Raw genomic sequence first — 27,119 nt, forward strand, 5'->3', positions numbered from 1 at the left:
TTTCCTGACAGCTACGCGTGTGTTTTGTGGTGGGTTTTCTGCTGAATCGACCCGCACGTCTCAGCGCGTGCTGCCATCGAGCGTTCCCCTCTTCAGTATATAAAATTTAACTTTACAGTTCTTGGCGGGACCCACCTTGAAATCTGCACATCGCTACGAGAATCAAAAGCATAATCTACGCATATGACTACCGTAGGTTTGATTGCTGCAGCCTGATTTGAGCATCTGGTGCCGCGCGGAAGAAGACCTACTCTGCAACATCAATAAGTCCCCCTTCCCCCGGCAGCCACCGACATGACCGGTGTGAGTGAATCTTAAGGTCAATGGACACGTAAAACCTGAGCCCCGATATGCAGGTGGCGCAAGGGAGACCGTGTACTGCACAAAAGACCCACCATGTGGGGCGAAGTTAATTGGAGTTACACAAGCTGGATGTGATCCTTGGGCTTCGTCTTCGGGCCCTTCGGGCGACTCGGGCCTCTTCTGGGTTCGAGGGCGTCGGAATGTTTGGAGCAGGGTTTTTCGTCGATCTGCAGGGTGGTAATTAGCAGCGCCTTGTAGCGGTCCTCACCTGGCGGAGCTCTCTATTAGAGAACAATTGGCTCCGGCAAAAGTGATCTGTATTATGCCGTGCAGCGCGACGGGTTTAATGGAGGGACTCAAACTGCAAAGTCATTAATCACCCATCAATTCGCGGCACTTGTTTGACTTTGATCATCGACTAATGAATACGTGTATTATTACGTTGTCTCCACTGTAATGATATGGAATTCGACGTATCTCAGTACATAGATCAGGTCTCCTGCGTCACATCAACTTGATTGTACCCAAGGTATAAGTGTCGTATATAGTTCCAAATTTTCCAAATTTTCCAAATTTCTTTTTTTCCAATCTCGGCCCTGTTCAGTAGTGTTCCTACCACACCCTAATCACGGTACCCGGCAAGCAATGTTCCTACCATCTATCTTTCCCAACCGAGGATCTAGCTTTAATATAGACTCCGATATTCCTCCTCTAGATGGCAAAGTCATCCTCATGACTGGGGGTACAAGTGGTCTTGGCAAACAGACCGTTATCGAGTTGGCCAAGCATCGCCCCGCACGTATATGGCTGGCGGCGCGCAACGCTGAAAAGGCCTCGGCTACCGCCAGGGAGATCCAGGAGGTAGTGGGCAGTGAAAGTGTTCTCAGTATCCTCGTACTGGACCTTAGCTCGCTTGAGACGGTGAGCGCAGCAGCCAAAATCGTTCGGGCGGAGTCGTCGAGACTGGACCTCCTGATATTAAATGCGGCAGTCATGGTACCTGCTGCCGCGCAGACCGCTGCCGGGTACGAACTGCAGTTCGCGACTAATCATCTTGGCCACGCACTTCTGATACAAAATCTGTTGCCATTGCTACTGGAGACACAGAAAAGAGATACGCGAGCAAATGTGCGCATTGTGAGCCTGACCTCAACCGCTCATCGGATGGCACCCCCTGGTGGCATTCACTTCGAGCTGCTCCAGTCTCCTGCAGAGACCCTTTCGCCATTATCCCGTTACGCTCAAAGCAGGCTGGCCAACATCCTGTACACCCGGGCAATAGCTCGGCGTCATCCCGATCTCACGGTTGTCTCTGTGCACCCGGCCATATCGAAGACACCCCTCATTGGGCAGTTTGCCGAGTCGCTCTCTCTCAATCCGGATATGGTCCGGTTAACCTCCCCGCTGTGGTTGCACGATATCCGAGAAGGCATCAAAAATCCATTGTGGGCCGCGTTCGCACCAGATGTGCGCAGTGGTGAATATTATGAGCCAATTGGTGTGCGTGGAAGGGCCAGTCGTGATGCTTCTGATAATGACCTAGAGCACAAACTGTGGGATTGGACAGAGAATGAGCTACACAAGTGGAAATAAAGATTGAGCTATTAGGAAGGTAGAGGATGCTATGGAGATCGAATACCAGTGTAGCCTTACATCGCTGCGGAGTGCTGAGGGCTACGTATGTATGAGAACCAGATAAAATAATGGCGAGTCGTTTGTAATTCCGGATGGTTAAAGGCGGACAATGTGGAAGCACTACAATATATGAATTACAACAGGTCAATGGAAGTGCCTACTTACCCACGCCGGAAAAGGCAGTGCTCTGGAGACGCAGATAAATGTTCACGGGGAAATCTGTGACAAGCGACGGAGCTCCCGACTAGAATAAAATGTGACTATAGACTTCACTCATTAGGCTGAATATGGATCCGTATTTTGGTCTAAGGGGATAATCTACATGGGAAGCGACATGAAGACTACAACCACAGCGTAAATACAAGCTCTTATATTCCACGGGGTTTTTCCAAACTTCCTGAGTGGTGAACCTTAGCCTAACCTGAAACAGCCTGTCGTGGCCGGTTTGGTGTTCGTAGTGTTAGGCCGCCCTTATGACGCGGCCATATCCGCGTCCATACTGAGTTCCCATATAATACAGCCAACAGTTCTCCGCGGCTGGCTGCATTTCAATTATTCAATTCAATTCAAACTTCTATTAACCTGATGCAGCCCAACTAGAACGTAATGGCTATGCAGGTGCTTCCTCCGTCGGAAACAAGATCACGTCCAAAAGCCACGCCCAACAGTAACAAATACAAAGAAAACACTGCATGTCGCGATTCAAAAACAGGTGATAATCTCACAAAACCCGTTATAGAACGCTCAAAATGAATGTAATCGGCTTATGCCAGCACACGCCGTGCCATGCGGCCACATCCCATTCCCGTATTGCCGCACCATCCCATGCTTCTGCTTCCGCATCTGCTCCAGTTGACATGCCGTTTTTCAACATGCCCTGTTCCTTCGATATCGTTCCTCATCGGCGTTGTATTTCTCCCATCGCCTCTCGTCGCTGTAGGTTTTTGATCTCTTCCTTACACCCAGCGTCTTCACCTCCTGCTGCCACCTTGCCAAGTTATTTTGGCGTGTTAATGTTTGCATCAACATCCTGGTAGTCCACGTGGATGAACTGGCCGAGGAGTCCTGTCCGGTGAATGAATTCGGCCACGTAGCGGATGGCCTCCGAACGACATGATCGTGTCACAATCGGTTGTTCTCCCCAGATTGGTTTTGTACCAGATCTTGTTCAACATCACGGTCCTAGGCTCGGTGTATAACGGACACTGGAGAAGGACATGCATGGGAGTCTGGCTGCCCTCGTCACAGTGACACCGGTAGACTGCGGCATATCCGCTCCATTGGATATGAGATTGAGGTGAGATGTACAGGATGATCGTGAACGGGTGAGAAGCAGGTGGTATTGGCTATCTGCTGCTACCTTCTGCTCTCTTCTGCTATCTGAGAGAGAGAGAGAAGAGGAAGGAAGAAAGAGCGTGGGAAGTGAGTCAGGTGACTGTGGTGACTAAGTGAGTACCTGATGTATGTACGCTCAGACTGAAATCGGTCTGATCTTGCCAACACAGATCAATACGCAACACATGTCAAGATCACGACGCAATAAAGCCGCCCTCAAAGCACTGTATTGCCAATCGAAAGAATGACTGCACCCATAAGCGTTGCTTTGCACAAGGTGCGAGAGAAGTATTTCCGCCGACCTGTACCGCGACGCCGAAGGGCTCATGATGATTCGTACCAAGGCTGTGTTGCCTTGGTCATCTTCTTCATCGATACCCTTCTGAAAACGGGGAACCAAAAGACGGAACATCTGTGGGTTGCAGAGTCTTGATGCTAGATGTAGAACATTCTCACCGCGGGAGTTTCGATATCGAAGATGGGCTTCGTTGCCATTCTCCCCCAGTAAGCATTCGACAATTTTAACGTGATTTCCCAGAACAGCCTGTCCTATCGATTGGTGTGTTGGTTAACTTGAAATTGGTCATTTAGACCCACAGCCACGAATCAACATCCCAGGAAGCTCGATCACGAGAGCCAGAAATTCTTGGCTCATCATATCTACATAAAGTCCAGTGGCTAGACACCCTTTCGCCACTGATTTTGTGATAGTTCCTGAACAAGGCGTCTCTTGCAATGAGTTGAAATGCGTCTTGTGCCCGCAATCGGATACGTCTGACTTTAAGAGCGTGAAATATATTTTCTCACAATCGTAGATGGCAATCCTCAAGGGGCAGTTTTTTTAGGCCTCTCCGGCTCTCGCTAAAAAGCCTTCTCAAGGATGACATACAACTCCTTTAATTTGTGGCGTTGGCATTGGCCTTGATAGGAAAGTGACAAACTGTGTTGAGATTGGATACTATGAAGCACTGAATATTGAATAAGGGCCTGCTAGACAAATCGAACTTGATGGAATTGAACTTGACTGTATCGTGTTAAACTGTCTACATACGAGTCTGGGGGTATTTATCCCTGAACGGGCGGCAAGCCCCTGACAGTAATAAACCCCTATTATCGGTCTCAATCAGTGTTCTTCCATGAAGATCCTCTGAATGTAGAATATAATGTTGCACAAGAGCGTTTGAAGCGCATATCAAGCTCAGTGCCCAGGGTTTCCCTGGACAGGCATGCCGACAGAGGTTGGGAATGAGGCATCAATTCGGTGCCTTATCCTGGACCCTCAACATACGAAAAGTTATAACGCAGAGCTCACTTTCCCTTTTCCCCTATGTTAATTCCACGTTTTTAGTTGATGGCTGATCAGGACCGACCGACGATAAATTCATAGAATATGAAGGTCTTTGGTACGCATAACACTTGTTGAGGCTTCATCGACGATATAAGATTACGTGGTCCATGGTGTTAGGTGACTGCTCAGAAGAAAAACAGCAAAACACAAAAAGAAAAAAGGAGGAAGCCAACGTTAAGAAAAAGCCACACCTATTCACCACCACTAAGTCTCTATGAATATGTTGTGCATTTTTTCGGCCAACTATTATTTCGACTCGAGATGGCTCAGGGATTTCGCCAGCATCCAACGAGATATACTGACGCTCGTTACGGTTCCCAAGCGTGTATTGGGAAGCATGGTCACACTATTGGCAATAGCGAATGCACCATTAAAGGTGCCAGGAAGGCGTACATTCCCGCCGAAGGGACGACCATAGTTGGAATACTCACAGGCGTTGGGCATCGGGATATACGAGAAGCGATGAGGAGTGCGTTCACGTACGAGGGACGAGCCATCTTGATCTGTGAGCGAATTAGCATAATCATATAAGGCCCTCTAGACACTGATTTACCTGGGCCACCTTAACACAGGTTTCACCGTTAATCACTCGGATCGTGAATATGTAACATAGCCAGGACCAGACCTGGCGCTCGATGGGGGGTATAACAGAGTGTACAGAGAGCTTCATTACCAGCTGCAGTGAGCTAGAAACGAATATACTCGCGATTGTTGTTATCGCGGAATCTGACGAGGTGGTTGAGAAATTTGTTACTATTAGGGAGGACCGTGGCTGGATTATATGTGCGTTGTGCAGCCACAGTGGGCAGTTGACACGCGAGTTGGAGATCTATAGTGGGCGCAAACAATCGAGGAGAGATCGAACAAAGGGAAGAAAATAAGATCGAGTTGGTTAGTGAAGCAGTTAGATTCATAGGCGGGAGGAGGGAGCTCCTTTATATAGCTGAGGATAGACGGCCTAAGGACTTCAAAATTTACGCAACTATAGTTCCTGTTGACGCACAAAGCTGAACTGAGCTATTGACTGCATAACAGTGATGTAATTGGAGCTGCTCAGGCTCTCAAATGTACAATAGTTGCCATGAAGGAGAATTCTGGACGAGGCTATTGAACAGCCTCAGCACGCACTGGTAGAACATCCTAATTTACCACCCCCACCAGACAGGCGCGCATCGCTAACCTGTAGTAAATTGCCGGAAGATTGGCATGTAATTTCCTATTGTCCCAATAGATGGTTTCTGAATTCAACGGCATTTTGGTGGTTTATTCTTCTTTTCAAATTTAGTAGTAGGTCTGTCTGAGGTACTCTGTCGCTGCCAAGACGAAGTTATTAAGAAAGATCCTAATTGGCAATTCTAGTTCTTACTGGCTGTATTTAAAGGTGATGATTTGAGCCTGCGTCGGACTTTTTGGCCTCGGTATCTCTTAGTCTCACCCTAGGTCCTGTTTCCCCTTTTCGATTTCCCCTTACTAAAAATGCTGACTCGGGCAATCTCCACAGCAACTTCCGCTATTCTTATTTAATGTCCTCTTTCGCTTCTTGTATCTTAGCTCCGAGTAATATTTACTTTTCAGGGGTCTTAGCCCCTCATCACGCACTACACTCCTAGATACTTTCGAATAGTTCGTGCAATAATCTTATGCCCTCTCCCTTACGAACAATACTATTGGCAATTATCCCGGCATGGTTCGTCAGCTGCCATGCAACTTATTCCCTCGGGTCAAACTATAGCATTGATGTTCATTCTCATGCCATTCCGGCCATTTGGAAGCAAGCAATGATCTCAGCACGCTTCCCAGCTACAACTGGTACTTTGTACAAAATGACGGCGACCCTATGCCTGACTGGACTCTAAGCTCGCACATTAGCGCTATGGACAGCCTTGGGATTAATTACTCGACCATCAGTATCAGTGCGCCATGTGTTTCCTTTATCAAAGATGCCAACAAGGCCAAGTCTTTAGCCCGCACCATCAATCTCTTACTTCATGAATATACTCAAACTTACCAGACTCGGCTTGGGGCACTTTGTCTTCTCCCTCTTCGTCAATGAAGCAGTGGAGGAGATTCAAGTACGTTTATGTTAGTATCACCAGCTAGGTACTGTGTACACAGTTAAGTGGACAGTGTGTATGCTCCAAAGCAAAAGTCAATTGATTCCTGTTGATAGATGTGTGTAGATGTTCAGTCTAGTTGGAAAAACACCCCTAGATCCCACACGCCGGCCTTCGGCGGTCACAACACCGAGGCCACAGCCCAGCGCAAGAATGCGTACACCAAGCAAGGGATGTTATCCATCGGTCGCTAGCAGTGGGTCACAGCCAGTTTGTTCTGACAGGAGAATATATCCCGACAGTTTAATATATGATCCATTTCTTGAAGCCTTTCAAATCATCTAATTTGGTATCCCATTTAGTTCTGTATCAACACCCTAAAATTTGTGAGCGTGGGCTTGTGCACTAATGCTGATGGCATGTACTTGGGTGATCCCACTTTGGATCCTGTTCTGTCGGCCCTCAGTGCCCCCAATTCCAGCGTATTTGTTCATTCAGCCTCCCCAAAGTGCACATCCGTCGCTTTGGGTCACCCCATTCCGATGACAGGGTATCTTTTCGACATCGTGCGGGCTATGGGGAATTTATTCTTGATGGTCAGCGTACTAAATACCCAGCCTTAAAATGGTTTTCGCTCATGGTGGTGGCGCTATGCCCTACCTGGCTATTCGTATTGCCCGCGTCGCGACACTTTCTTACGCAGGCGGGATCCCTTCACCGAAACGATGGATCAGTTTGCTGGATATTAATTTGATCTTGCTAGCGCAACATCTGCCGTTTAGCTTATTGCTTTAAAGGGTTTTATTGGTGCGGAAAAGTTCGTGACTGGCATTGACTGTAAGGCCATCCTCTGGGCTATCTATATCCTCGGATTATATATGTTCGCGGTATACTAACGCGGACAGATCCCTACGTGCCACTCATGCAGGCCGTGCCAGGCCTAACAGGCATCCAGGACAATGGCAATTCTACGGATGAGGATATGACCTCGATCAAATACCATAATGCCCTGGAAATCTTTCCACGGATCTCCAACGTTCTGGAACTGAAGCAAGGCACTCATAAGGCATTGTGACAAGTATATTGGCTAGAATTACTTGCTATCAGGATGAATGGAGATCGGCATTTTCTTGACTCTTGAAACATCACTGTTGTGTTACGCGTAACCCCCGGATCAATGTGAGTAGAACGTCCCGGGCCTAATACTTGCCTGCTGTCCTGCTGCAAATCTCAAAGCTTCTCACAACCGTATCGTTGCTTCGCTAAGCCATACACGGATTCAGTTCCTATCAAGTTTCTTCAAAGAGTGCCAGTGATGCACTAAGTAAGCATTCCTGCTCGTAGGATGGGTTGTCTTGAACTGTGAAATGCATGTCGTCAAGTAACAAGTGCATGTGCCTTTCAAGGAACGATACAATACACAAACATCACAGTTCCCGTCTAGCTAGCCTAGGGGAATATCACAGTGGGTACCGATACAATGAAGAGTGACTGCATCCCACTCTCATCAGCGCCCTTAGATGCACTCAGCCTTCAGGCTCACCAGGGTCACGTCTGCCTCAAAGCACTGCTTCTCGCTCTCGACGCTGACAGTCTCATAAAGAGTCGAATAATTGCAACCGGAGGCAGTGTAAGTATTGAGGACAGCAGATGTACCGTCGGTACAGGACCCAGACTCGACGTAAGCGGTGAAGGACTTAAGCGGGAAGTTCTCGATGTTGATACAAGATCCACCGTAAGCGTTTGCAGCATCGATGCTTGGGGCGATACAGTTGGAGTAGAAGTATCCAGCATAGCCAACAGTGGGGTTTCCGGTTGCGATAACTGCAAGGGCAGATAGAACGCTAACAGTCTGATATATGGTATCAGTTTGGCGCTTATTCTTTGACTACAAGGAGTGCGCATTTCTTTAAACAAACCTTGGTCATCATTTTAAGTGAAGGAGCCGCTGAGCTTTCTTCGGATCGGTAATCTTGCAGAGTGGCGTCAATGTGTTAAAAATGAATATCCAGTCTGTTTTGAGCGCTTGCCGCCTTATATGCTTTCTTTGTTAATTTCAATGCTGCCGTAATCAGATCATACATCAGACCTCTCGCTCCACAACTGTTTTGGCGGCCGACATGCATCGGATTCTATCTAATCCAAAATTGAAAATGTCCATCGTCGTAACCATCTAGCTGCATGAAAGACTTACGTATGCTGTGAGTTACCCTGTAATCTTTCCGTGGGCTTAAAGAAGTCTAAATCGAGAGGGTTACATTTTCTAAAAATCCTTTTGTCAACTTGTCTCACTGGGGAACGGAAAATTGGGGCCGCCACAAATTGTTGACAGGAGCAAGAATCCTCCCGTTCATATCACAGCTAAGCAATGACCGTCTGAAGAGGAGTGAAGTGATTAACGTAAGAGCTGAATAACCTTTCTCGGCTACCACATATACTCAAGGGTGATAATGTCCGGGTGGTATCATTCACACGGACAATTTCTGATAAGTTGTTCATATAGTGATCAACCAGGGCCGTAGTTTTCGTCGTTGCAAATTAGTGAAACCTAAGTTTACTCATTGAGCGGGGCCCAACGCAGCTTCATGAACAATCATTCTATATTGCACGGCTAGTGTGCTGTTAACGAGCTAAACCTCTTTTACATTTGTTGCCCTACCAAGAAACTCGGCGCTGTCTTGGCAGGCAGCCTTGCCTTGTTTCGGCTTATGAGAGCTAGACTTTTGGGCGACAATGTTCCACTGACATGGGTGGACAAATGTGTATCTCCTTCTTGATCGTGATGTCTTTCGTAGGTTACGGGGATTTATGCGTATGTGAAGAACGCGAAATCAAATTTGGAAAGATATAACAATCTCTGAGCGATGCCTGAGACTTCGAATGGGCTTTCTCCCGTGCTAGCACTGTCGGAAATTTTGTGAGGACGGACTAGCCCATTTCTGTATCAATCACTTCTTCCCCGCAGTATATTGCTATCAAGCCCACTGATTCCTTCGTTGGTCGCTAAAACTTGCCACAGCAGGAACATCTCAAGCTGCTCACTTACAGCCCCACAGGTCGCTAAAACTTGCTACAACAGGGACATCTCAAGCTGCTCACTTACAGCCCCACAGGTGAGCCGACCGGATATTCTTCGCTGTACATCACCAAATTTATGAAACATTAGATTCTAATTCAGGGGAGTATTACGATCCTATTAGCCAAATCAGGATCCGTCTTCTCCTAGTGTGGCTATACTACCCCTCCGATTCAATAATTGCGTGGTGCGTCTCTCAGCGTGATTTCCTACAACGCGTAGTGAGTTAGTTATTGGGAAGGCGGTAGGTTATTAATATAGGCGGTCTGAAAGTGGGACCTGGGGTGTTGTTAAAACTTATGAGGTGTCACTGTAGTCTGAGGGGTGTCACTGTACGGGCTAGTATCAGCGTGTTACAACGTGTGTATATCGAGTTGGCCCGGTTTTCCATACAAAAAATGTCGCGGAGTGGGTAGTTGCTGAATCAGTCAGTTCTTAGTGGTAGTTACCATCTCTTCTCCCGAACACTTGTTACTCGAAATCTTTATGAGCAGTTTCCTAGCCGTACGGACCCGCAAGCCTCTTTGACCGTAATGCAGGGTCATAGGGACGCCTCACATACAGCCTTTGCGATATCCAGTTTCTCTTGAATTCAAGCGGCTTTGTAGGTCTCCTTTCCATGAGACTCGTCCGTATTTGAAGGGTTCAAGCACGGCGGGTGATAGGGACGGCTTCGGAACAAGTGGTAAGGATCGTTGCGTTGAAGCGGACGGATACGCCATGAAAGGTGGCTAGACAGTGGCCCACCCGCGGGTTTATTGAGTAGGAGCCCAAAATTTTCATAAGGCTAGCAGAAGCTTGGCGAGGCCAACCACGGTATAGTGCATGATTTCATGCCTTTCGGTGGCGAAGGAAATCTCACGTTATCGTTAGGCCTCAACTGTCGCTTATTCTGACAAAAGGGAGGATGTGTTGCAGTGAGCTTTGCTACACCCCCACACTTCTTTCAGTGTTGGCGTTGATGCCACAATAGCCTATCGGTCGCAGCCTTGTGTCCTGAAAATGGGGCGCGGTTTTGAAGTTTCAGGGGCTTCGGAGTACACGACGGTCCCATGAATTTAGACTATAAATAAAGCGTAAACCAACCCTGATGGGTTAAACATCAATCTCCTTAACAGCGCTAATCAAATGCCTGTCAAACAGCCTCCCCGACCATCCTTCTCTGAGGAGCGTTTCCTCAACGACATAAGCAACGCCAGCACAGCCTTGGGTGTCCCATACTCGGAAAACACAACACGAAGAATTTTGTCCGTCTTCCGTAAAAGCTTTCATCAAGGCTGTGTCCTGTGGCGTACAACTGACCAACCTAACGGAGAACTGAACTACCGCGTCTACGAGCGCCAAAGCATTGACATGGTTGCTCTGGCCATGGACGCCGGGTTAATTTCAAAAAACGACGTCCTAGTGTCTCTTGTCCAATCCTGGTCGAGCCTCTACGGGGAGGAAAGCCACCAACTTGCTGACTTCGACGCGGCCCGGGGACTTGTGAAATTCTGGGTGTATCTTGGTTCAATGCGGCCGTTGGTGGAGGTCTTTGGTGTTCCAGAGTTGCCAGCATGTATCAAGAGGCACCAGGATCTGTTCGTGGCATTGAATCTTACGCATGTGAGACATACTGCTGTGGATTTGGAGAAAAAATCTATCAACCTCTATTTCCGGACAACTCGAGGGTTTGCACGAGAAGTTGTGGATGAGTATATCTCCATAGCTGGAGCAGATCCCATATCCGATACCCTCTTCGAGGAAATAAGGCAGCAGTTTCCGAAAAGCGGAGGGACGTTTGCTGTTACGATGGATTTCGCGACAGGGAAGATATCTCGTGTTGCATTTTATGCACTGAGGTTATCGCCAGAGGATATGCCGAGTTTCAATGAGCGGATATGGACTTTCTTCCAGGTGTGCCTGTCGTACGATGAGGAGGAGATGATGGCTTTGGCGTGGTCTTTTGGGAAAGGAAGGAGGAGCTATATTAAGGCGGAACATAGTCATTCCGGGGCATTGGTAGAGTTATTGAGGCAGTGGAATACGCCGATGACAGATGGTCGGTGACTTGCCGCACTCCAAATATACAAAGATTTGCACCACTGAGCAGGAGCCTGAAGCGTCTGTCACAATGTGTTAGGAGGAGGGGCAGAATATAGGAAGAGCGACGGTATATGCCAGCAATTGAGTGATATTAAAGATGTCTCGCAATCGAAGACAACCCCTGGGTGGAAGCGTGCTCTACACGCTTCTCAAATGTCCGGTTTAACATGCAAAGCTAGCGTGCCTCAGGGAGGACAGAGAGCAGCAGAAACTAATAGTCACAAGATATATACACCAAGGAATCCTCAGTATCGAAGACCGCTGAAACCTCAACACGATGCACCAGGATTAGTCAGGGAAATATCTGTATTCGGTGTTATTTCAGAATTAAGAATATCTTTGATTAGGATGGAGGGGAAATAGCCAAGTAATCTGGTGGATGCTCAGGAAATAGGCTATGAGAGAGGCTGCGACATCGGGATCGTAACAGAAAGAAAAACCTGACCTCAACTTCGCTCATGTTAAACATTAAAGCGCACACACGCGTTATATTTTTCATATGAAGATTGGCAGTCAAAACAAGGATGATGACCTGAATAGCTTATCTGACGTTGTTTAATTGGTAGGAAGAACCACCTGGCCACCAAGACCATACTCAGTTACTCAGTCCTTGAAAGAGTAAACCATAAGGGAAGTATCTGCTGTGGTCTTTGCTATCGACGAAACCTTTCCACTCAGAGAAACGAGTAAGATAGGGGCCCCCGGCCCATTATGGGCTGTAGAACTCGGCCCAAAGCACATTAATTAATTGATTATAGCGATTTTCCATGGGTCAATCCGGTCCCCTATCTTGTTGAATCTACTAAATACCGGCGGCCCTCCTTTTGGTTGATCTTGCTGACTAGGCGACTGCTAGTCGCAAAAAAGGACGTGAGGAGTATTGCCATGCGTTTCGTCTGCCAAATCCCATATCAACCCTAATATTCTCGGGAATACATATCTGTTGTCTCATACATGGTCACACAGACTCAGGTTATCTTCTTGAGCACAGCTTGACGTTTGATCAGTGTCCGATCTGAATGATGTGTTCAGAGGGCGAGAACTGGTTGCGTTATCAAATAATACTAAGAACTGGACCAACCAGACCGGCTATTTTCTACAGCCCGTATTTATTACTCCGTACCAGCCCGCTGAGCGACGAGCGCTTTCACTATCACTACCTCCTCTCCCTCTGCAAGGCTTCATGTAGTCATATTCCTGAACAATAGGTGTCATTGTGGAAAAGTCCTTGGTCCTTGTGACATGAGAAGGGGAAAGAACAGTCCAGGTCCAGCAAGGAGGGACAGACTTAGTACCTGTGGACTTCGTACAGAGACTACTGATTCGCTCTGCTACTCTGCTTACTTGGATAATCAATGTCACACTATATCTCAAGATAGATTAAGAGAACAACGGCCTTTTAAGATTTTGTCAAGAGACTGTCTTGTTCCAAAGAAAATCAAAACGCTAGCAATACAGCCAGGAACTGTATTCTAGTACACTCATTCAGAGTGGTAACCAAGGGCTCCTCCAGAATCGTTTGGTTTTTGAGCAACAACTGTGCCAAACGTTGTGCCTGGCTTCAGTCCTTCAGCAAGTAGCTCCCCCAGTTCACTCAGCCAGTGGGAGGCCAGTTGTTTAGCAGCATCCTCAGTAGCCACTGTACCTGTCCGTAGGAATATACGAGGCATAATAGACTTGAATGACGCAAGTAGCCAGATTTGAAACCTCTCCTCCAAATCTAGGTGGTCGAGTATGGTAGGGCAATACCTTGCGACGTTGACGAGTCCCGCTTCTTTACACGCTGTGTAAATTGCTTTCGATGCACACAAGCTCAGTCCGTTGGCCGTTGCAAAGCTGTAGTAGGGTTGTAATAACTCTGCGAACTTCGGATACTCAGCCCCATTCCCTTCAAGCAAGGTAATTATATCGAACTCGACCCATTGAAGATAACCTCCAGGTTCTGGGAGTATCAAATAAGTAAGCCAGATGCATGAATCATGGAGGAAAAGGGAAAGAAAAGCAATCAAAATCACGTCAATCAAACCCCATAAAATAATTGTGAGGGGATCAAAGGAGACTCTTACTCAGAAGCGTTATAAGATTTGCAAGAACTGTCTTAAAGTCCGACACCTTGATAGCTCCGACAAGCATCCTTACATGAACTAAATCATAACGACTCTGATGTTGGAGAGGAAGCGGTCTTGTGACATCTTGAACTGTAAAATCAATCTCCTCTGGAGTAGAGGGAAATTGGGCATCTGATATATCAAAGCCATGGTAGTAACGCGGACAAGCAGCTGGCATGTGTTTCATCGACTCGAGAATCTCCTTGAGCCAGATTCTACGTATCAAATGACAGTTAGATTCATTTACATCACTAGGTATATCCCAGGTCCGTAATCAAAAGTCTGCTACTTACCCCGTTCCAGTGCCGACGTCTGCGAAAGCGAATAAATTGGTTCGTGGTACGGCTTTGACGATCGGGCCTTCGATGATCTCCGTAATAAAATAGTGTTGCTCATTCAGTCTGCAAAGGTGAGCTAGCCGTCCAAACGATAAATTGCATGAGCAAATACCGGTTCGACTCGTTCTCATCTCTAGGAAGAGGATAAATTTCTCTTGCCTCGCTCATTGTAAAATGTTGGATGAATGGCTTATGTCGTCCAACATGGAAGTACAAATCCGTGGAAATATTTTAGATTTGTGAATGAACAACCTACAGCGGCTGAAAATAACTACACGCAACCATTATGTAAGCCAAATAAGCGAGTAAAATATTAATTACGTTAAAAATCTTCCTTGTCTTTAGTCACACATTACAAACGCTAGATCATTTGTTATTTATAGATGGAGCTTTAGATCTAACCTATACGAGCGAGCATTATCTAGAGTAAGCTAGCGTCAAATTCTCCCAATACTCGTGGCTTCATTAAGCCCCACAACAATGACCATGGGGACAGTCCAGCCAATCATAAATTAGTTTGCCTCCTCGTTCGAGTCTGAGTCACTCGTCTTTCCGGTTGTGAATCTAACCAAATATTTAAAACATCGGTCTTCCTTTTCGAAGGGTTGTAAGGACCTTGGCATATATCAATAATAGTTAGTGATATCTTAACGTACGTGCCTGGTGGGAGTATCACCCGGCTATCTCGGTCATCCAGATACAAAGTACCCTGCTTTGTGTTGGTATCACCAGCTAGGTACTATGTACGCAGTTAAGTGGACAGTGTGTATGCTCCAAAGCAAAAGTCAATTGATTCATGTAGATAGATGTAGATGTGTACCAGGTCCGGTCCAAAATACCCCTGAATCCCATACGCCGATACTCGGTGGTCTGACTCTCATCACCGGTGCCGCAGCTTGGCGCAAGGTCACCCAGCACAGGAATGTGGTCTATCAGTCGCTAGCGGTAAGTTGCCGCTAGCTTGTTCTGACAAAAGGATATGTCCCGACATCAAGAGTATCCATCCAATTCAAGTATAAGAGCAGAAAATCTACAAAATAATAAGGGCTATGAGGGTCAATGACGATCACCCGCTCACCCGCACGAGGGCCGTCGAGGGTTGAGGATCGCGTGAGTGACAAAATTTTGAGCCGACCCTCGGGAAATGAGTGGTCCTCCGCGAGGATAATTTCGAGCTCTACCACTCGCGGACCAGATAAGCCATATGAGCCACAGACAGGGGTAGCGTAGAATTGGAGCAGCGTGCTTTTCGTTCTTCTCCATCTTTTCCCTTGATTATCTTTCTCAGACGTCTCCTCCTTGTACCAGATAAGTGTTATCAGGGTGACGGCTGAGACGTCTAAGCCTGAGAGTAACTTCTTTCTGCGGAATTGGTGCCGGAGGTATTTGTTTGGAGGGTTAGGATGCTTGCCTGTTTTGCTGTGTACTCGAGCTTCCCCCTGCTGGCTAAGTTTCCTTTTCTTCTTTCTCAGCTTCTCTTCAGTAAGCACCGATTTGACCTGCTTCTTTCTACTGGCTCGTAGCAATGGGAAGACTAGGATATCTGATGGGCAACACGACGGCCACACACCGCCCGGGGCCACGGAAGGAAACACAGCGGACAAATCAGGATGGCAAGTGAATGGTATGGGGCCGATCCCAGTGGCTACACGGTATGATCTAATAACTACTAGGCAAGTTACATTTCATGCTAGTACGGGATTTTGGCTGTTTGTGCTCTTCACAGTCACGTCGGAAAGTCTCATATTTCCGTGACCAATGTGGTCTTGCTCACGAGCCTAGGGATTAGTCATAACTCCAATCCAGTGGACGGCTGGATGTCTCAGGTTCCATAGTAGGAGTTCCATGGGAGCCCGGAGATACCATTGTCTAGTCTCAGGAATAGATATTGTAGTGGGGAGACCCCCACCCCCCTACTGCATGGGTGCCATCCAGACTATGTGACATAGCCGGCAGTATACGGTGGCCGGATAGCTAGTTCTAGAATATATCTTCTTACACCTCCCCTACCCGACCCCTACATTTGGGTTTCTCACTATTTCCCGACAGCTACGCGTGTGTTTTGTGGTGGTTTTCTGAATCGACCCGCACGTCTCAGCGCGTGCTGCCATCGAGCGTTCCCCTCTTCACTAGTTAACTACCACCCAGCCTCACTGACCACCAAATCCTGTAACTAACTAGCCACCAGTTATATAAGAAATGCGAAAAACCTCAACCCCGCAATAGCCAATATTCGCCACAATCCATTCTCCGAAGCAAATAGGTCCAGTAGACTAGCAATCGCCGCCCACACGTGTTTCCGTAAAACCAGGACGCAATATATCATACTCGCTGTTATCGACGGCATCGCCAGTCAAATTACGGATCCGGCAGGCCCGGAATTTGTTGAATTTTGGACGTCCCATCTCCTTCTCGAACAGATAGAAACAGTTACAGCGACCTATGGCACAAGGAACTTCAGCGAGATCGGTGTCCTCATTCTCTAGAACAATGATGAAGAAATTGTTCCAGTACTGAACCTCCGTAATCGAAATTTCAGATTTAGCGAAAAAGTCAAAGACACAGCTCGAATGCATCGTCAATTTAGCGGGTGGGAGGTTGGTAGCGTTGATTTCAGCGGACACACTAAGGGGCGATTTACTCGAGCGTTTGATTGGCGGAAATGGACCTTCATCATTCGGATCGATCGTGAAATAAGGCTGGACACCGGCAATAGTAATCGGCCAGGGCTTTCGGCGGCAAGGTCCCGAGCCAAAACACCAAGAAATAGCCATCAAACCACACCGCTTTTGTGTCCGGAAAGAGGCGGTACAATAACTCAGAATTCTCGGTGAAGACCCGATTCTGCCGGAGATTGAATAGAAGAACGAGATGACGAGATGGGGAATTTGGATCCCCGGTAACGACGACTCTGGCGACCCAGGGTGGGTATGCGTCGTCTTAGGAGGAGTCCTCTTGTCTGAAACACATTAATAAGTAGATGGTACAAAGGTAGGCTTGATGAAAACTTACTGATCACAGCTTCGCCTGATGGGAAAAGACGCATCGATAGTTCGAAGAGGGGTGAGTCACCCAGACGGAGGACCGTTCTCTCTGAAGAGAAAGTCCCATAAGGAGATAAAATGAAACTTTTGCTCTGGGACGACAACTCTGATGATGGGGTGACCTTTCTCTTGGTAGTTCCAGGTGACTTCTCTGGCTTGGGCATATGGGGGGTCACAATAAGCGCCTCGTCGATCTCTGGTGCGCTTGCCATGGCCATTTTGGACAGACCAGGAAATAGTGGATCTGAAGTGACAAACGGCCGCTAACTTGGCGATGAAGCAGCCAGTGGCGCTCCTGGTCCTGGAGGTGAGTGGGGGTTATGGGTCAGCTAAGTGATCCGATCACTGGGTGGCCCTGACTAGTCACTGATCGATCACATGACTCTGCTGACGGAGCCTGGAAGCCCTCATAAAAGCGACGGCAGCCAAAACAGGAAAGGCCCACCCGCCAGACAATATCCTGTCTATATAGGGCCACGGAACCTACGCGTCTACACATACGCGAGCGCGTTGCACGCGTCACAACTACGTCAGCACCGCGTACTTGCCAGGGCCAATAGATTTCATAATATGGAGCATGGCTAATCAGAGGCCAGCCTTCCAGGCAGCCACCTACGTCCCCTGGTCCACCTTGTAGATCTTATCTGCGGACGAACAATTATAAATATATCAAACAGGTCTAGAGATCTGGTGGCACACAGCAATACCGGCCTAGGCCAAAAAAAAGTCATAGCCAAATTTGAATTCTTTCTGGCATACAGGGTCGTTGGGGGCCGAAAGCCGGAATTCTTTCTCGTAGTCCTTTTTGGGCACTTGACGTGGGACGCTGGTCCTTGCCGGGGAATTTTTCGGACATGGTCATGTCGGCTTTGTGGCTCCTTCCTGCTCCAGCGCCGTCCCCAGGTCGAGTTTCCTCGGGACTCCGTCGTTGCTTGCAGGGTTGGGGAAATTCGTCCTCGGTATTCAGTAGTGGTTTTTGAGTTATGGAGTTGGCAAATATCGCATTTACTGTAGCTCTTGGGGTGCCCCCCTGACTCGCGTACGGGTAACGTTGACATTATTTAGTCGTATTCACAAAGCTGCCATTCAGCATTCTTCCAACCATCACAATTCGCATTGTGCCCTCTGCACTTTCCGTCAAAAGTCGTTCTGCTTCCTCAATGGCCTCGTCCAAGGTTGATGGTCGCTGCAAGATAGATGCGTATGCATTGATGCCAACATCGTAGTTTGCATCTGCATTCTCTCCTATGGACCCAGCCAGAACAATCACTGGCTTCCCGTGTTTCGTAGCCCTCGTTGCGACCTCGGCTGGGATTTTCCCTCTCGGAGTCTGGTAGTCGATTGCCCCTTCTGCCGTAATAATCAAATCACAGTCGTCAAACAAACCGTCGATGTTGAAATACTGCATGATTGCTTCATATCTTGGACGTAGCTCCCCCCAATGAGGAGGAGCCCTGTCCCCAGGCCTCCCGATGCACCGCTACCGGGGGCATTGGAAACCTTTTTTCCAATCGTTCTCTCGGCTACAGAGGCGTACATATGCAGGGCTGTTGCCAATATTTCTGTTTCCTTGGGAGTAGCACCCTTCTGGGGCCCATAGATATGGGCCACACCATATAGCCCGCCAAGTACATTTTTCCAGTTGCAAACGGCTTCAATGCGCACTTTCTTTAAACGCGAGTCCAGGCCCGAGAAATCAATATCCGCAAGTGAGACTAGAGTCTCACCTCCACCCGCCTGCGGGAGCTCGTTTCCATTGATATCAACCAGGCGTGCCCCGAGGGCCTGAAGCATACCTGCACCACCATCGCTTGTCCCAGAATCACCACATCCGACAATAATGCGCTGCACATCTTCCTCCAACGCAGCCAAAATGAGTTGACCGACGCCAAATGTGGTTGTGATGCAAGGATTTCGACGGTCAGGGGGTACAAGACTGAGCCCAGCGGCTGCGGCAATCTCAACAACTGCGGTTTTCGGCTCGTCTCCGAGGATTCCATAGTAAGAGGAAATGGGATTCCCAATAGGACCCATGACAGGTAATCTTCGAATTTGGCCTCCGGTGGCATCCACTAGGGCACGAACAAAACCTTCGCCACCATCAGCCAGTGGAACCTTTCGGATGGTAGCTTTTGGTAGAGCACGCAGGATGCCTTCTTCGATGCAGTCTGCTGCAGTATGTGAATTGATACAGCCCTTAAATCCGGAAGGACAGACGAGGACTCTCATGTTGATTGATATTGTAAGACGTTCTATAGAAGAAGCGGGGGGTTTGGTTTTGTGAATAGCAGAGGTCCAGAGTTGCAGAGGTTGAATGTCTGTCGATGATGCCTGTCATAGGGGAAAATACCTATGCATCGGCGATTCTGCATCCTTATATATACTGCAGTCTGAGATCCACTCAGCCCTTGCTACTTCATCTGTATTTCTTTATGGCCCTTCTCGTATTGTCCCATTTCTCTTTCTGTTACTAATTTTAGCGGGCCGTCATCTCCCACTACTGGTTTTCAACTAGAGTCTTTGGAAACATGTCTCGGTAATTCCAGGTCACAGCCTCAACCGAGCGCCTGAGAAGGGAAATAAAAGGCTGTGGATTTCTAAAATTGAATATTGGGTTGCCTGGTGAACAAGCTAAGCCGCATCAAAACGCTTAGCATGTCTTCTTTTATGGGCCCGGAAAATTAAATGCATTAAATACGGTGGGAACAAGAGTCGTCATGTGGATCGACATTCTGCTAAGTCAACAAAGAAGCACAAGCTATGGCTGGGGCTTGCGATTTTCCTGAGCCAGGAATTATTACGCGATCTGGAATTCCGCCTCTACTATGAAAATTTATCAATTGCTACGAAGTCCTCCCCAACATGGAGCACAGGAGCCCACAGAAGATTACGCTGCGGATTTGGACAGATATGGTTTTGGCCAATCTTGGCATCAATTGGCGATCTTGATCCCTTTCACCAGGACACGCGACCGATTTCCTATTAGGGTTTAGCTATGGAAACGGAGCCCCACTAGCAAAAAGTGCTAGGCTGCAATTGCCAAACCCCACATCCGCAAATGGTTGCTATTATTCGAGCCAAGCATCATCTGGAGAATTCGATATGCTGAACAGCATCTACAAAGATCGTTCGACTAAAATCCGCGTACTTTCTTTTTCACCTCCTTCATCCCCGTCTGGTATCGACATTGGGCTCCACTAAGTTGAGCATTGAATTGTTGCCTAAACTTTACTCCTTGAACCAGTAATGATATGCACAGTATTTCCGTAACTTTCCGGCGTATCGGAGACTTCTTGCGTTTAAATGGATGGGGTGTCGGGGTAAGTCAGTTTCTATATTTGGTACTCTATTAAAAAACGATTATCAACAGAGTATCCTAGCGATCGACATCTTCAGGAGTTGTGATAGACCGCACGGGACTTGAAATGCTGCCAGGTATTTATTGTCAACATCGACATTAGATTAACTTGAGCGCCACTTTCATTTGCTTTTCGGAATTTCCTCGACACAAATAGCCGACATGGCGAATTTGGCTGGCGAGCATGACGACAAAGAGAAAAATATTTTACTATCGTCACAAAAGCTCTCCTCGTCAGACCAAGACCCCGAGCCAGGCCTATTGACCTCTGACAATGCTAATCTAGTAAGACCTATAAGGAGACGATCTCCTTGACCATATCGCTGATAGAAACAGGTCACTTGGTCAGGCCACGACGACCCATCCAACCCTCTCAACTGGAGTCATGCGAAAAAATGGACCGCAACTCTTCTTGTGTCATGCTTTACATTCATATCACCAGTGTCTTCTACGATGGTGGCGCCAGCGCTAGATACCATGGCCTCTGACCTCAAAGTGAAGTCGGAAACGGAGCAGTACCTGATGATGTCGATCTTCCTTCTCGCCTACGCCCTTGGCCCCTTTATCATTGCTCCTCTCTCTGAAATGTATGGGCGCGTGGTTGTCTTGCAATCCGCGAACATGTTCTATCTTGTCTTCAATATTGTTTGTGGATTTGCCACGACCTCAGGACAGATGTTTGCTTTTCGATTCCTCAGTGGCTTCGGAGGAAGTGCGCCACAGGCGGTGAGTCGATATCTCGGTTTTCCATTAAGATCCTCAATAGGCTAATGGCCACATAGATCGGAGGTGGCGTCTTAAGTGACTGCTGGCGGAAGGAAGAACGAGGAGCAGCAACTGCCCTCTATAGTTTGATGCCTTTTCTAGGGCCGGCAGTTGGTCCAATCGGTGAGAAGAATATGTGATAGTGTGTTTAATTGAGGCGATAATGCTAATTGGAGTCTTGTCGATTAGCTGGCGGGTATTTAACCCAGTATATGTCATGGCGATGGATATTCTGGATTGTTTCCATTGCAGACGCTGTGGTGCAGGTTCTGGCCTTTTGCTTTTTGAGTGAAACTTATGCACCGACGATCTTGGCGACGAAGCGAAGAAACTTACAGAAAAAGACCAGAAACGATAAACTTCACACCCAATACGACAGTCCTGATCGTACATTTGGCCAGGAGTTGCGGAAGAATCTGGTTCGGCCAGTCAAGATGCTTTTCACGCAGCCGGCAATCCAGGCACTTGCATTGTATCGAGGCTACCAGTATGGCCTCATGTATCTTGTGTAAGTGTGTGTGTGAAATATGAACGGTGCATACGACTCATAAAATCCAGCTTGGCATCATTTCCTACGGTGTGGGAGGTGGTATACCGAGAAAACTCCGGGACCGCCAGCTTGAACTATCTCTCTCTTGGGATTGGATTTGTATTAGGACTGCAATTCTGCGGTCGTGCCCTTGACATGGTGCGTTCCTTATCTATACGCCTAAGGAAGGTGCTGACTCCCCTTCAAGATATGTATAGGTCTTAAAAGGCACTACAAACACGATGGCCGACCGGAATTTCGCGTTCCCCTGATGGTGCCTGGTGGCCTCTTAGTCCCATGTGGCCTTTTCATCTACGGCTGGACGGCGTATTTTAAAACACATTGGATCGTGCCCAATATTGGTGCCGCAATATTTGCGTTTGGATTGATCATCTCCTTCCAATGTGCGCAAACATACGTGTTAGATGCCTACTCACGATACGCAGCCAGCGCGACGGGTGCAGCAGCATTTGTGCGGACAATAGCTGGGTTTGCTTTCCCTCTATTTGCAGACAGTCTGTATAAGAACTTGGGCCTAGGATGGGGTAATAGCTTGTTGGGATTTGTCAGTCTGGGCTTGGGAACTGTGGCTCCCGTGCTATTGTGGTTTTACGGAGAGCGGCTCAGAGCCAAGAGCACATATTGTGCGGGATAGAAGGGAGCGAAAATGATGTATCATAGAGAATGGTTTCAATGGAAGGATGATTAAACATGAATCACATCTGTCTAACGTGTTCTTATTTGCAGCATACTTCTGGGAAAAGGGCAACCATGGAACGTAGAACAAGGCCGTTTATTGGTGGATCTGAGAGAGAAGTGGTTTTACTTGATCGGAGGTGACGGAATATTTTGCACAAAAATCCCCGTGGAGGCGTAAGCGACACATACAGGTGTAGTAGAGTACGTACGACGTTCGGGAAACATTCGGCTATCTTTTGGCAGAAAATACATAGAAAATGCCGTCGGCTTTGCTTATTGAACCAATTTTTCGAATATAGTTAAATGACAAACTGAGGGGGTGGTCAAATACCACTAAGACCCTTCGGGATGGGCTTATTCATCGTTCACCCAATTTCCACCTAGTTAGTTAGTTAGTTAGCCGTGAAGGGCTGGATGCAATCCGGGAAGCCTATCATCGAGTCCAGAGCGAGTACGGGGACAACATTGACATTCTCATCGTGGGAGACTTTAACCGCCACGACCAGCTCTGGGGAGGAAACCAAGTGGCCACGCGGAATCGCCAGGGTGAAGCGGAACCAATTGTGCTCCTCATGGCGGACTGGGGCTTAACAAGCTTACTGCCCCGAGGGATCTTTACCCGGGAGGAAGGCCCATATCGGTCGACCATCGATCTTGTCGTTGCGTCAACGGACCTGAGCAGGCGGGTCACGCGGTGTCGCATCCACCCTGTTGAACATGGGTCAGACCACCGTGCAATTGAAACAACCTTCCAGAGCGAAGCACGACCAACGCCTCCCCCGACAATCCGCTTCTCATTCCGCGAAGCTCCATGGGCCGACATCAACAGGGAGTTAAGAGACCTAGAGACGGAGATCACAGATATCACCGACCGCTCGGAGCTAGACGCGACTGCAGGGCACTTGACTCGCAGGGTAAGCAGCAATTCGCCAGCTAGTCCCGGTTGTGCGGCCATCCCCATACGGCAAGCGATGATGGACTTCGGAGTTAACGGCACTGCGAAACACGTACACATGGGCCCGAAATCGATGCACGCAAGCTCGGCGGCATGGAGTCGACCTTACAGCGCTGGAAGACACGGCATTGTATCTACGGAGACAGTACCACCGAGCAATCCGTGACACCAAACGACGGCATTGGAGAGAGTTCCTTGACAATACCGACAACATCTGGAAAGCGGCACGATGCCTCCAGCCAGGTGACCAATCCATAGGGATAGTCCCTACACTGCGCTCGGGGGACCAGACGATCAATGATGACCAGGGAAAGGCCCATACGCTTCTTAGGACCTTCTTTCCGCCGCTGCCCAATATCCAGGATGAGCCGCCAAGAGACAAATCGCTGCCGGACGCCCTTCCCATGGAGATGATCACGGAACACGAGATCGAAGTGGCTCTAAAGAGGATGGCTTCATGGAAAGCCCCCGGACCAGACGCGCTGCCGGTGGTGGTATGGCAACAAATATGGCCTACCGTGAAACAATGGGTCGTCGAAATCTTCCAAGCGTCACTCCGACTCAGCTACTTCCCCAGTGATTGGAAGGTAGCTAAGATCGTGGTGATACCCAAGAGTGGACGTGACCCATCGTTGCCAAAATCATACCGCCCTATCTCGCTGTTGGCGACTCTCGGAAAGGTACTAGAAGCAGTCGTCGCCAACAGAATCTCAGCCCTAGTCGAAAAACACCAGTTACTGCCCCCAAATCATTTTGGCGCTCGCCAGAGGCGGTCATGCGAGCAAGCGCTTAACATCCTAATGGAAAAGATACACGATGCGTGGCGTGAGGGCAAAGTCCTCAGTCTGGTGAGCTTCGATGTGAAGGGTGCATATAACGGAGTGGACCGGGGTGTCCTGTTGCAGAGACTGCGAGAACGAAGAATCCCGGAGGTCCTAATCCGATGGGTTGACAGTTTCTGCTCCTCGCGACAGGCGTCGATCATCGTAAATATGTACCAATCCGAGGAAATGGATATCGAGAATGCGGGCCTACCGCAAGGGTCGCCGCACTCTCCTATTCTCTTCCTATTCCTGAATGCAAATCTGGTGGATGTCTCTATCACCAGAAGAAAGGGAGCACTCGCTTTCGTTGACGATTATACACGTTGGACGGTAGGCTCGTCTGCTGAGGCGAATACAACCATACTCCAGCAGAAGGTCATCCCACGAGCGTTACAATGGGCGGCGCAATCTGGCGCAACCTTCGAGGCGGAGAAGACATCGTTCATCCACTTCACAAGGAACCAGCGGCTGCGCCAACTGCCTGCGGTCCCGTTACACATAAACGGAGCGAGTGTTGCCCCAGCGCCTGAAGTTAAGATTCTTGGTGTGATACTCGACCAGGGTCTACGGTTCAAATCACATATCGGGCAGACTGTGAATAAAGGAATGAAAGCTGTCCTTGCACTAAGACGACTACGCGGGTTACCTCCTTCGGTAGCTCGCCAGCTCTTTACCTCCACAGTCACATCAAAGATTGACTATGCAGCATCGGTGTGGTGCCCTATACGACAGGATTCTATTGCTGCGGCGGGAACCGGACGGCCGTTCGAAGCCATCCAGCGAGTCGCGTCTCAGGCGATCGTGGGCGTCTTCCGGAACACAGCGCTCGCCATCGCCGAGGCAGAAGCAGGGATTGAACCGACTGTCGTACGCCTTCGAGCACGCATCATGAAGCATTGGATCATCTGCCACACCTTACCAAGGGATCACCCTTTCTGGCCCTGTCGAGCGGCGGCCGCAATGCAGAATAAGAGGTATCTGTCACCGTTCAAAATACTAGCGAAGTACGGACCACAATGCTTGTCTGACATGGAGGTCATTCGACCCTTCCCTCTAGATCCATGGCAACGGTCTCTCAGGGAGTTGATCATCACTGTTGGATCTGATATGAACGAGCTGCATGAGGCTGGCTATGCCCGTCTCTGGTTGTTCACCAGTGTCAGCGTCCGCAATGGTTTGGTCGGAGTGGGGCTGATCGTTCGTGTTAACCAAGTCGATATCGCCTCGTCATACCGGACGGTCGGAAACGATGACTCGCTCAACGCTCATTACGCACAGCTGGGGATGGTGCTGGAGGCTGTCTCATATGTCATGACAATGCTCCCTCGTATCCAGATGTCACCGTACAAAATCCAGGTTGTGATCGTCGTGAGCAACCCTGCTGTCCTGCTTTCGCTTGCGAAGCCGCACCTTCAAGGCGGACAGGCTCTTATCACTAGGATCACCAACACAATCGACCAGCTGCTGGAGATGGGGACTAAGGTTAGCCTGCAGCCACCAACTGATGAAGACCGCGAGAATACTACGCGAACACATACCCTCGCACGCGAAGCAACAGAAGAGAACTGCGAAGTTAGCCCCCCTCCCTGGGCGCAAGTCCAGCTCCGGGCGTCGGCATTGCGATGGGTTTGGGCGAATACTAAACAACATCGGAAGAACCACTTCCAACTGTGGACCACTGGCCAGTTTACTCGCCAGCTGGATTCGGCACTCCCAGGATCCCACACGAAGATGCTCTATGACAGCCTGGATCGGGAGAAAGCAGCAATACTAGCTCAACTCCGCACGGGACATGCCAGACTGAATGGATATCTTCATCGAATCGGCAAGGCCGATAGTGATTTGTGCGAATGTGGCACTGAGCGAGAAACAGTCCCTCATTTCTTGCTTCGATGTACACGGTGGAATGAGCAGCGTCGCGCGCTGATTGAGGCCACAGGGCCGAGCTTCGGTAATCTGTCACAGATGCTAGGAGGTAAACCTGAGATTGGAGGAGATTCGTGTGTAGCGAATGGAAGAGCTTGGAAACCTGATATTAAGATTGTCAGAGCCGCCATCGCGTTTGCAGTGGAGACAAAACGGTTGGCTCCTGAAGGGTGAAGAAAAAGAAGATCTGAATCGGACATCTCGCATGTGGTAACGCTATCAAATGTATATATTCTATGGAGCAGTGCACACAAGCTAGGGGGCTACATACGACCTAAGGTCGTGAAAAGCCTGAGGAATGAATAATAATAGTAATAATAATAATAATAATTAGTTAGCCGTGCCTGATTGGTAATCAGGCGGCCATAGGCACGCTTAAGAACAGCAAAGCATCCAATATCCAGAGGCTGAAGATGGGATAAATGTGGTGGCATGCAGAGTGGGATGATCGAGATTTCAGCACAAATTCGGTCAAATTGAGGCGTGAGATGGCTACCATGGCCATCAAGAATCAGAAGGCGATATGTTCCTTTCATCCGAGTTGAGGTGAACGGGATGAATAGATTTTGAAGCCATCGGGACGCTGATTTCATCTGAAGTTCAGCCATTAGGTGAAACTTCAATTCGCCAGTCTTCTGTAAGCCCATCAAGCCAACAAATATAATGGTTTTTGGCTTTGAAGATAATGCAGGGTGGAAGAGCAAAACCAGCCGCACTGATTGACTCGATAACAGTCA

General features: G+C 48.4%; 10 protein-coding genes across 10 annotated transcripts; 6 read left to right on the forward strand and 4 right to left on the reverse strand.

The window, feature by feature from the left end:
* Window positions 1-948: 948 nt before the first annotated feature.
* Window positions 949-1,896, forward strand: N7532_004822 (uncharacterized protein; the record flags this gene model as incomplete). The annotated part of the gene is made up of 1 exon (XM_056617316.1): window positions 949-1,896. One exon carries the CDS (start codon window positions 949-951, stop codon window positions 1,894-1,896), a length of 948 nt encoding a protein of 315 aa, XP_056473475.1.
* A 4,598-nt stretch (window positions 1,897-6,494) lies between these two features.
* N7532_004823 (Amidohydrolase 2) lies at window positions 6,495-7,298 on the forward strand (the record flags this gene model as incomplete). Its single annotated transcript, XM_056617317.1, has 2 exons — window positions 6,495-6,577; window positions 7,067-7,298. The coding sequence occupies 2 exons, from the start codon at window positions 6,495-6,497 to the stop codon at window positions 7,296-7,298; spliced, it is 315 nt and encodes a 104-aa protein (XP_056473476.1).
* Window position 7,299: 1 nt separating this feature from the next.
* On the forward strand, window positions 7,300-7,750 carry N7532_004824 (uncharacterized protein; the record flags this gene model as incomplete). The annotated part of the gene is made up of 2 exons (XM_056617318.1): window positions 7,300-7,408; window positions 7,581-7,750. 2 exons carry the CDS (start codon window positions 7,300-7,302, stop codon window positions 7,748-7,750), a joined length of 279 nt encoding a protein of 92 aa, XP_056473477.1.
* A 441-nt stretch (window positions 7,751-8,191) lies between these two features.
* Window positions 8,192-8,603, reverse strand: N7532_004825 (uncharacterized protein; the record flags this gene model as incomplete). Its single annotated transcript, XM_056617319.1, has 2 exons — window positions 8,192-8,563; window positions 8,595-8,603. 2 exons carry the CDS (start codon window positions 8,601-8,603, stop codon window positions 8,192-8,194), a joined length of 381 nt encoding a protein of 126 aa, XP_056473478.1.
* Window positions 8,604-10,879: 2,276 nt separating this feature from the next.
* N7532_004826 (secondary metabolism biosynthetic enzyme) lies at window positions 10,880-11,800 on the forward strand (the record flags this gene model as incomplete). Its single annotated transcript, XM_056617320.1, has 1 exon — window positions 10,880-11,800. One exon carries the CDS (start codon window positions 10,880-10,882, stop codon window positions 11,798-11,800), a length of 921 nt encoding a protein of 306 aa, XP_056473479.1.
* Window positions 11,801-13,317: 1,517 nt separating this feature from the next.
* Window positions 13,318-14,450, reverse strand: N7532_004827 (class I SAM-dependent methyltransferase; the record flags this gene model as incomplete). Its single annotated transcript, XM_056617321.1, has 4 exons — window positions 13,318-13,778; window positions 13,903-14,159; window positions 14,238-14,345; window positions 14,395-14,450. The coding sequence occupies 4 exons, from the start codon at window positions 14,448-14,450 to the stop codon at window positions 13,318-13,320; spliced, it is 882 nt and encodes a 293-aa protein (XP_056473480.1).
* A 2,105-nt stretch (window positions 14,451-16,555) lies between these two features.
* N7532_004828 (uncharacterized protein) lies at window positions 16,556-17,544 on the reverse strand (the record flags this gene model as incomplete). The annotated part of the gene is made up of 2 exons (XM_056617322.1): window positions 16,556-17,241; window positions 17,295-17,544. 2 exons carry the CDS (start codon window positions 17,542-17,544, stop codon window positions 16,556-16,558), a joined length of 936 nt encoding a protein of 311 aa, XP_056473481.1.
* Window positions 17,545-18,383: 839 nt separating this feature from the next.
* On the reverse strand, window positions 18,384-19,555 carry N7532_004829 (glycerate kinase family protein; the record flags this gene model as incomplete). The annotated part of the gene is made up of 2 exons (XM_056617323.1): window positions 18,384-18,676; window positions 18,730-19,555. The coding sequence occupies 2 exons, from the start codon at window positions 19,553-19,555 to the stop codon at window positions 18,384-18,386; spliced, it is 1,119 nt and encodes a 372-aa protein (XP_056473482.1).
* A 1,291-nt stretch (window positions 19,556-20,846) lies between these two features.
* Window positions 20,847-22,633, forward strand: N7532_004830 (MFS transporter; the record flags this gene model as incomplete). The annotated part of the gene is made up of 6 exons (XM_056617324.1): window positions 20,847-20,969; window positions 21,015-21,410; window positions 21,467-21,572; window positions 21,639-21,957; window positions 22,008-22,137; window positions 22,187-22,633. The coding sequence occupies 6 exons, from the start codon at window positions 20,847-20,849 to the stop codon at window positions 22,631-22,633; spliced, it is 1,521 nt and encodes a 506-aa protein (XP_056473483.1).
* A 616-nt stretch (window positions 22,634-23,249) lies between these two features.
* On the forward strand, window positions 23,250-26,556 carry N7532_004831 (reverse transcriptase family protein; the record flags this gene model as incomplete). Its single annotated transcript, XM_056617325.1, has 2 exons — window positions 23,250-23,591; window positions 23,779-26,556. The coding sequence occupies 2 exons, from the start codon at window positions 23,250-23,252 to the stop codon at window positions 26,554-26,556; spliced, it is 3,120 nt and encodes a 1,039-aa protein (XP_056473484.1).
* Window positions 26,557-27,119: the final 563 nt, after the last annotated feature.

The sequence above is a fragment of the Penicillium argentinense genome (genome assembly GCF_028826775.1).
Source record: "Penicillium argentinense strain IBT 30761 chromosome Unknown utg000005l_segment0_segment0, whole genome shotgun sequence".
In the NCBI taxonomy this organism is placed as follows: Eukaryota; Fungi; Ascomycota; class Eurotiomycetes; order Eurotiales; family Aspergillaceae; genus Penicillium; species Penicillium argentinense.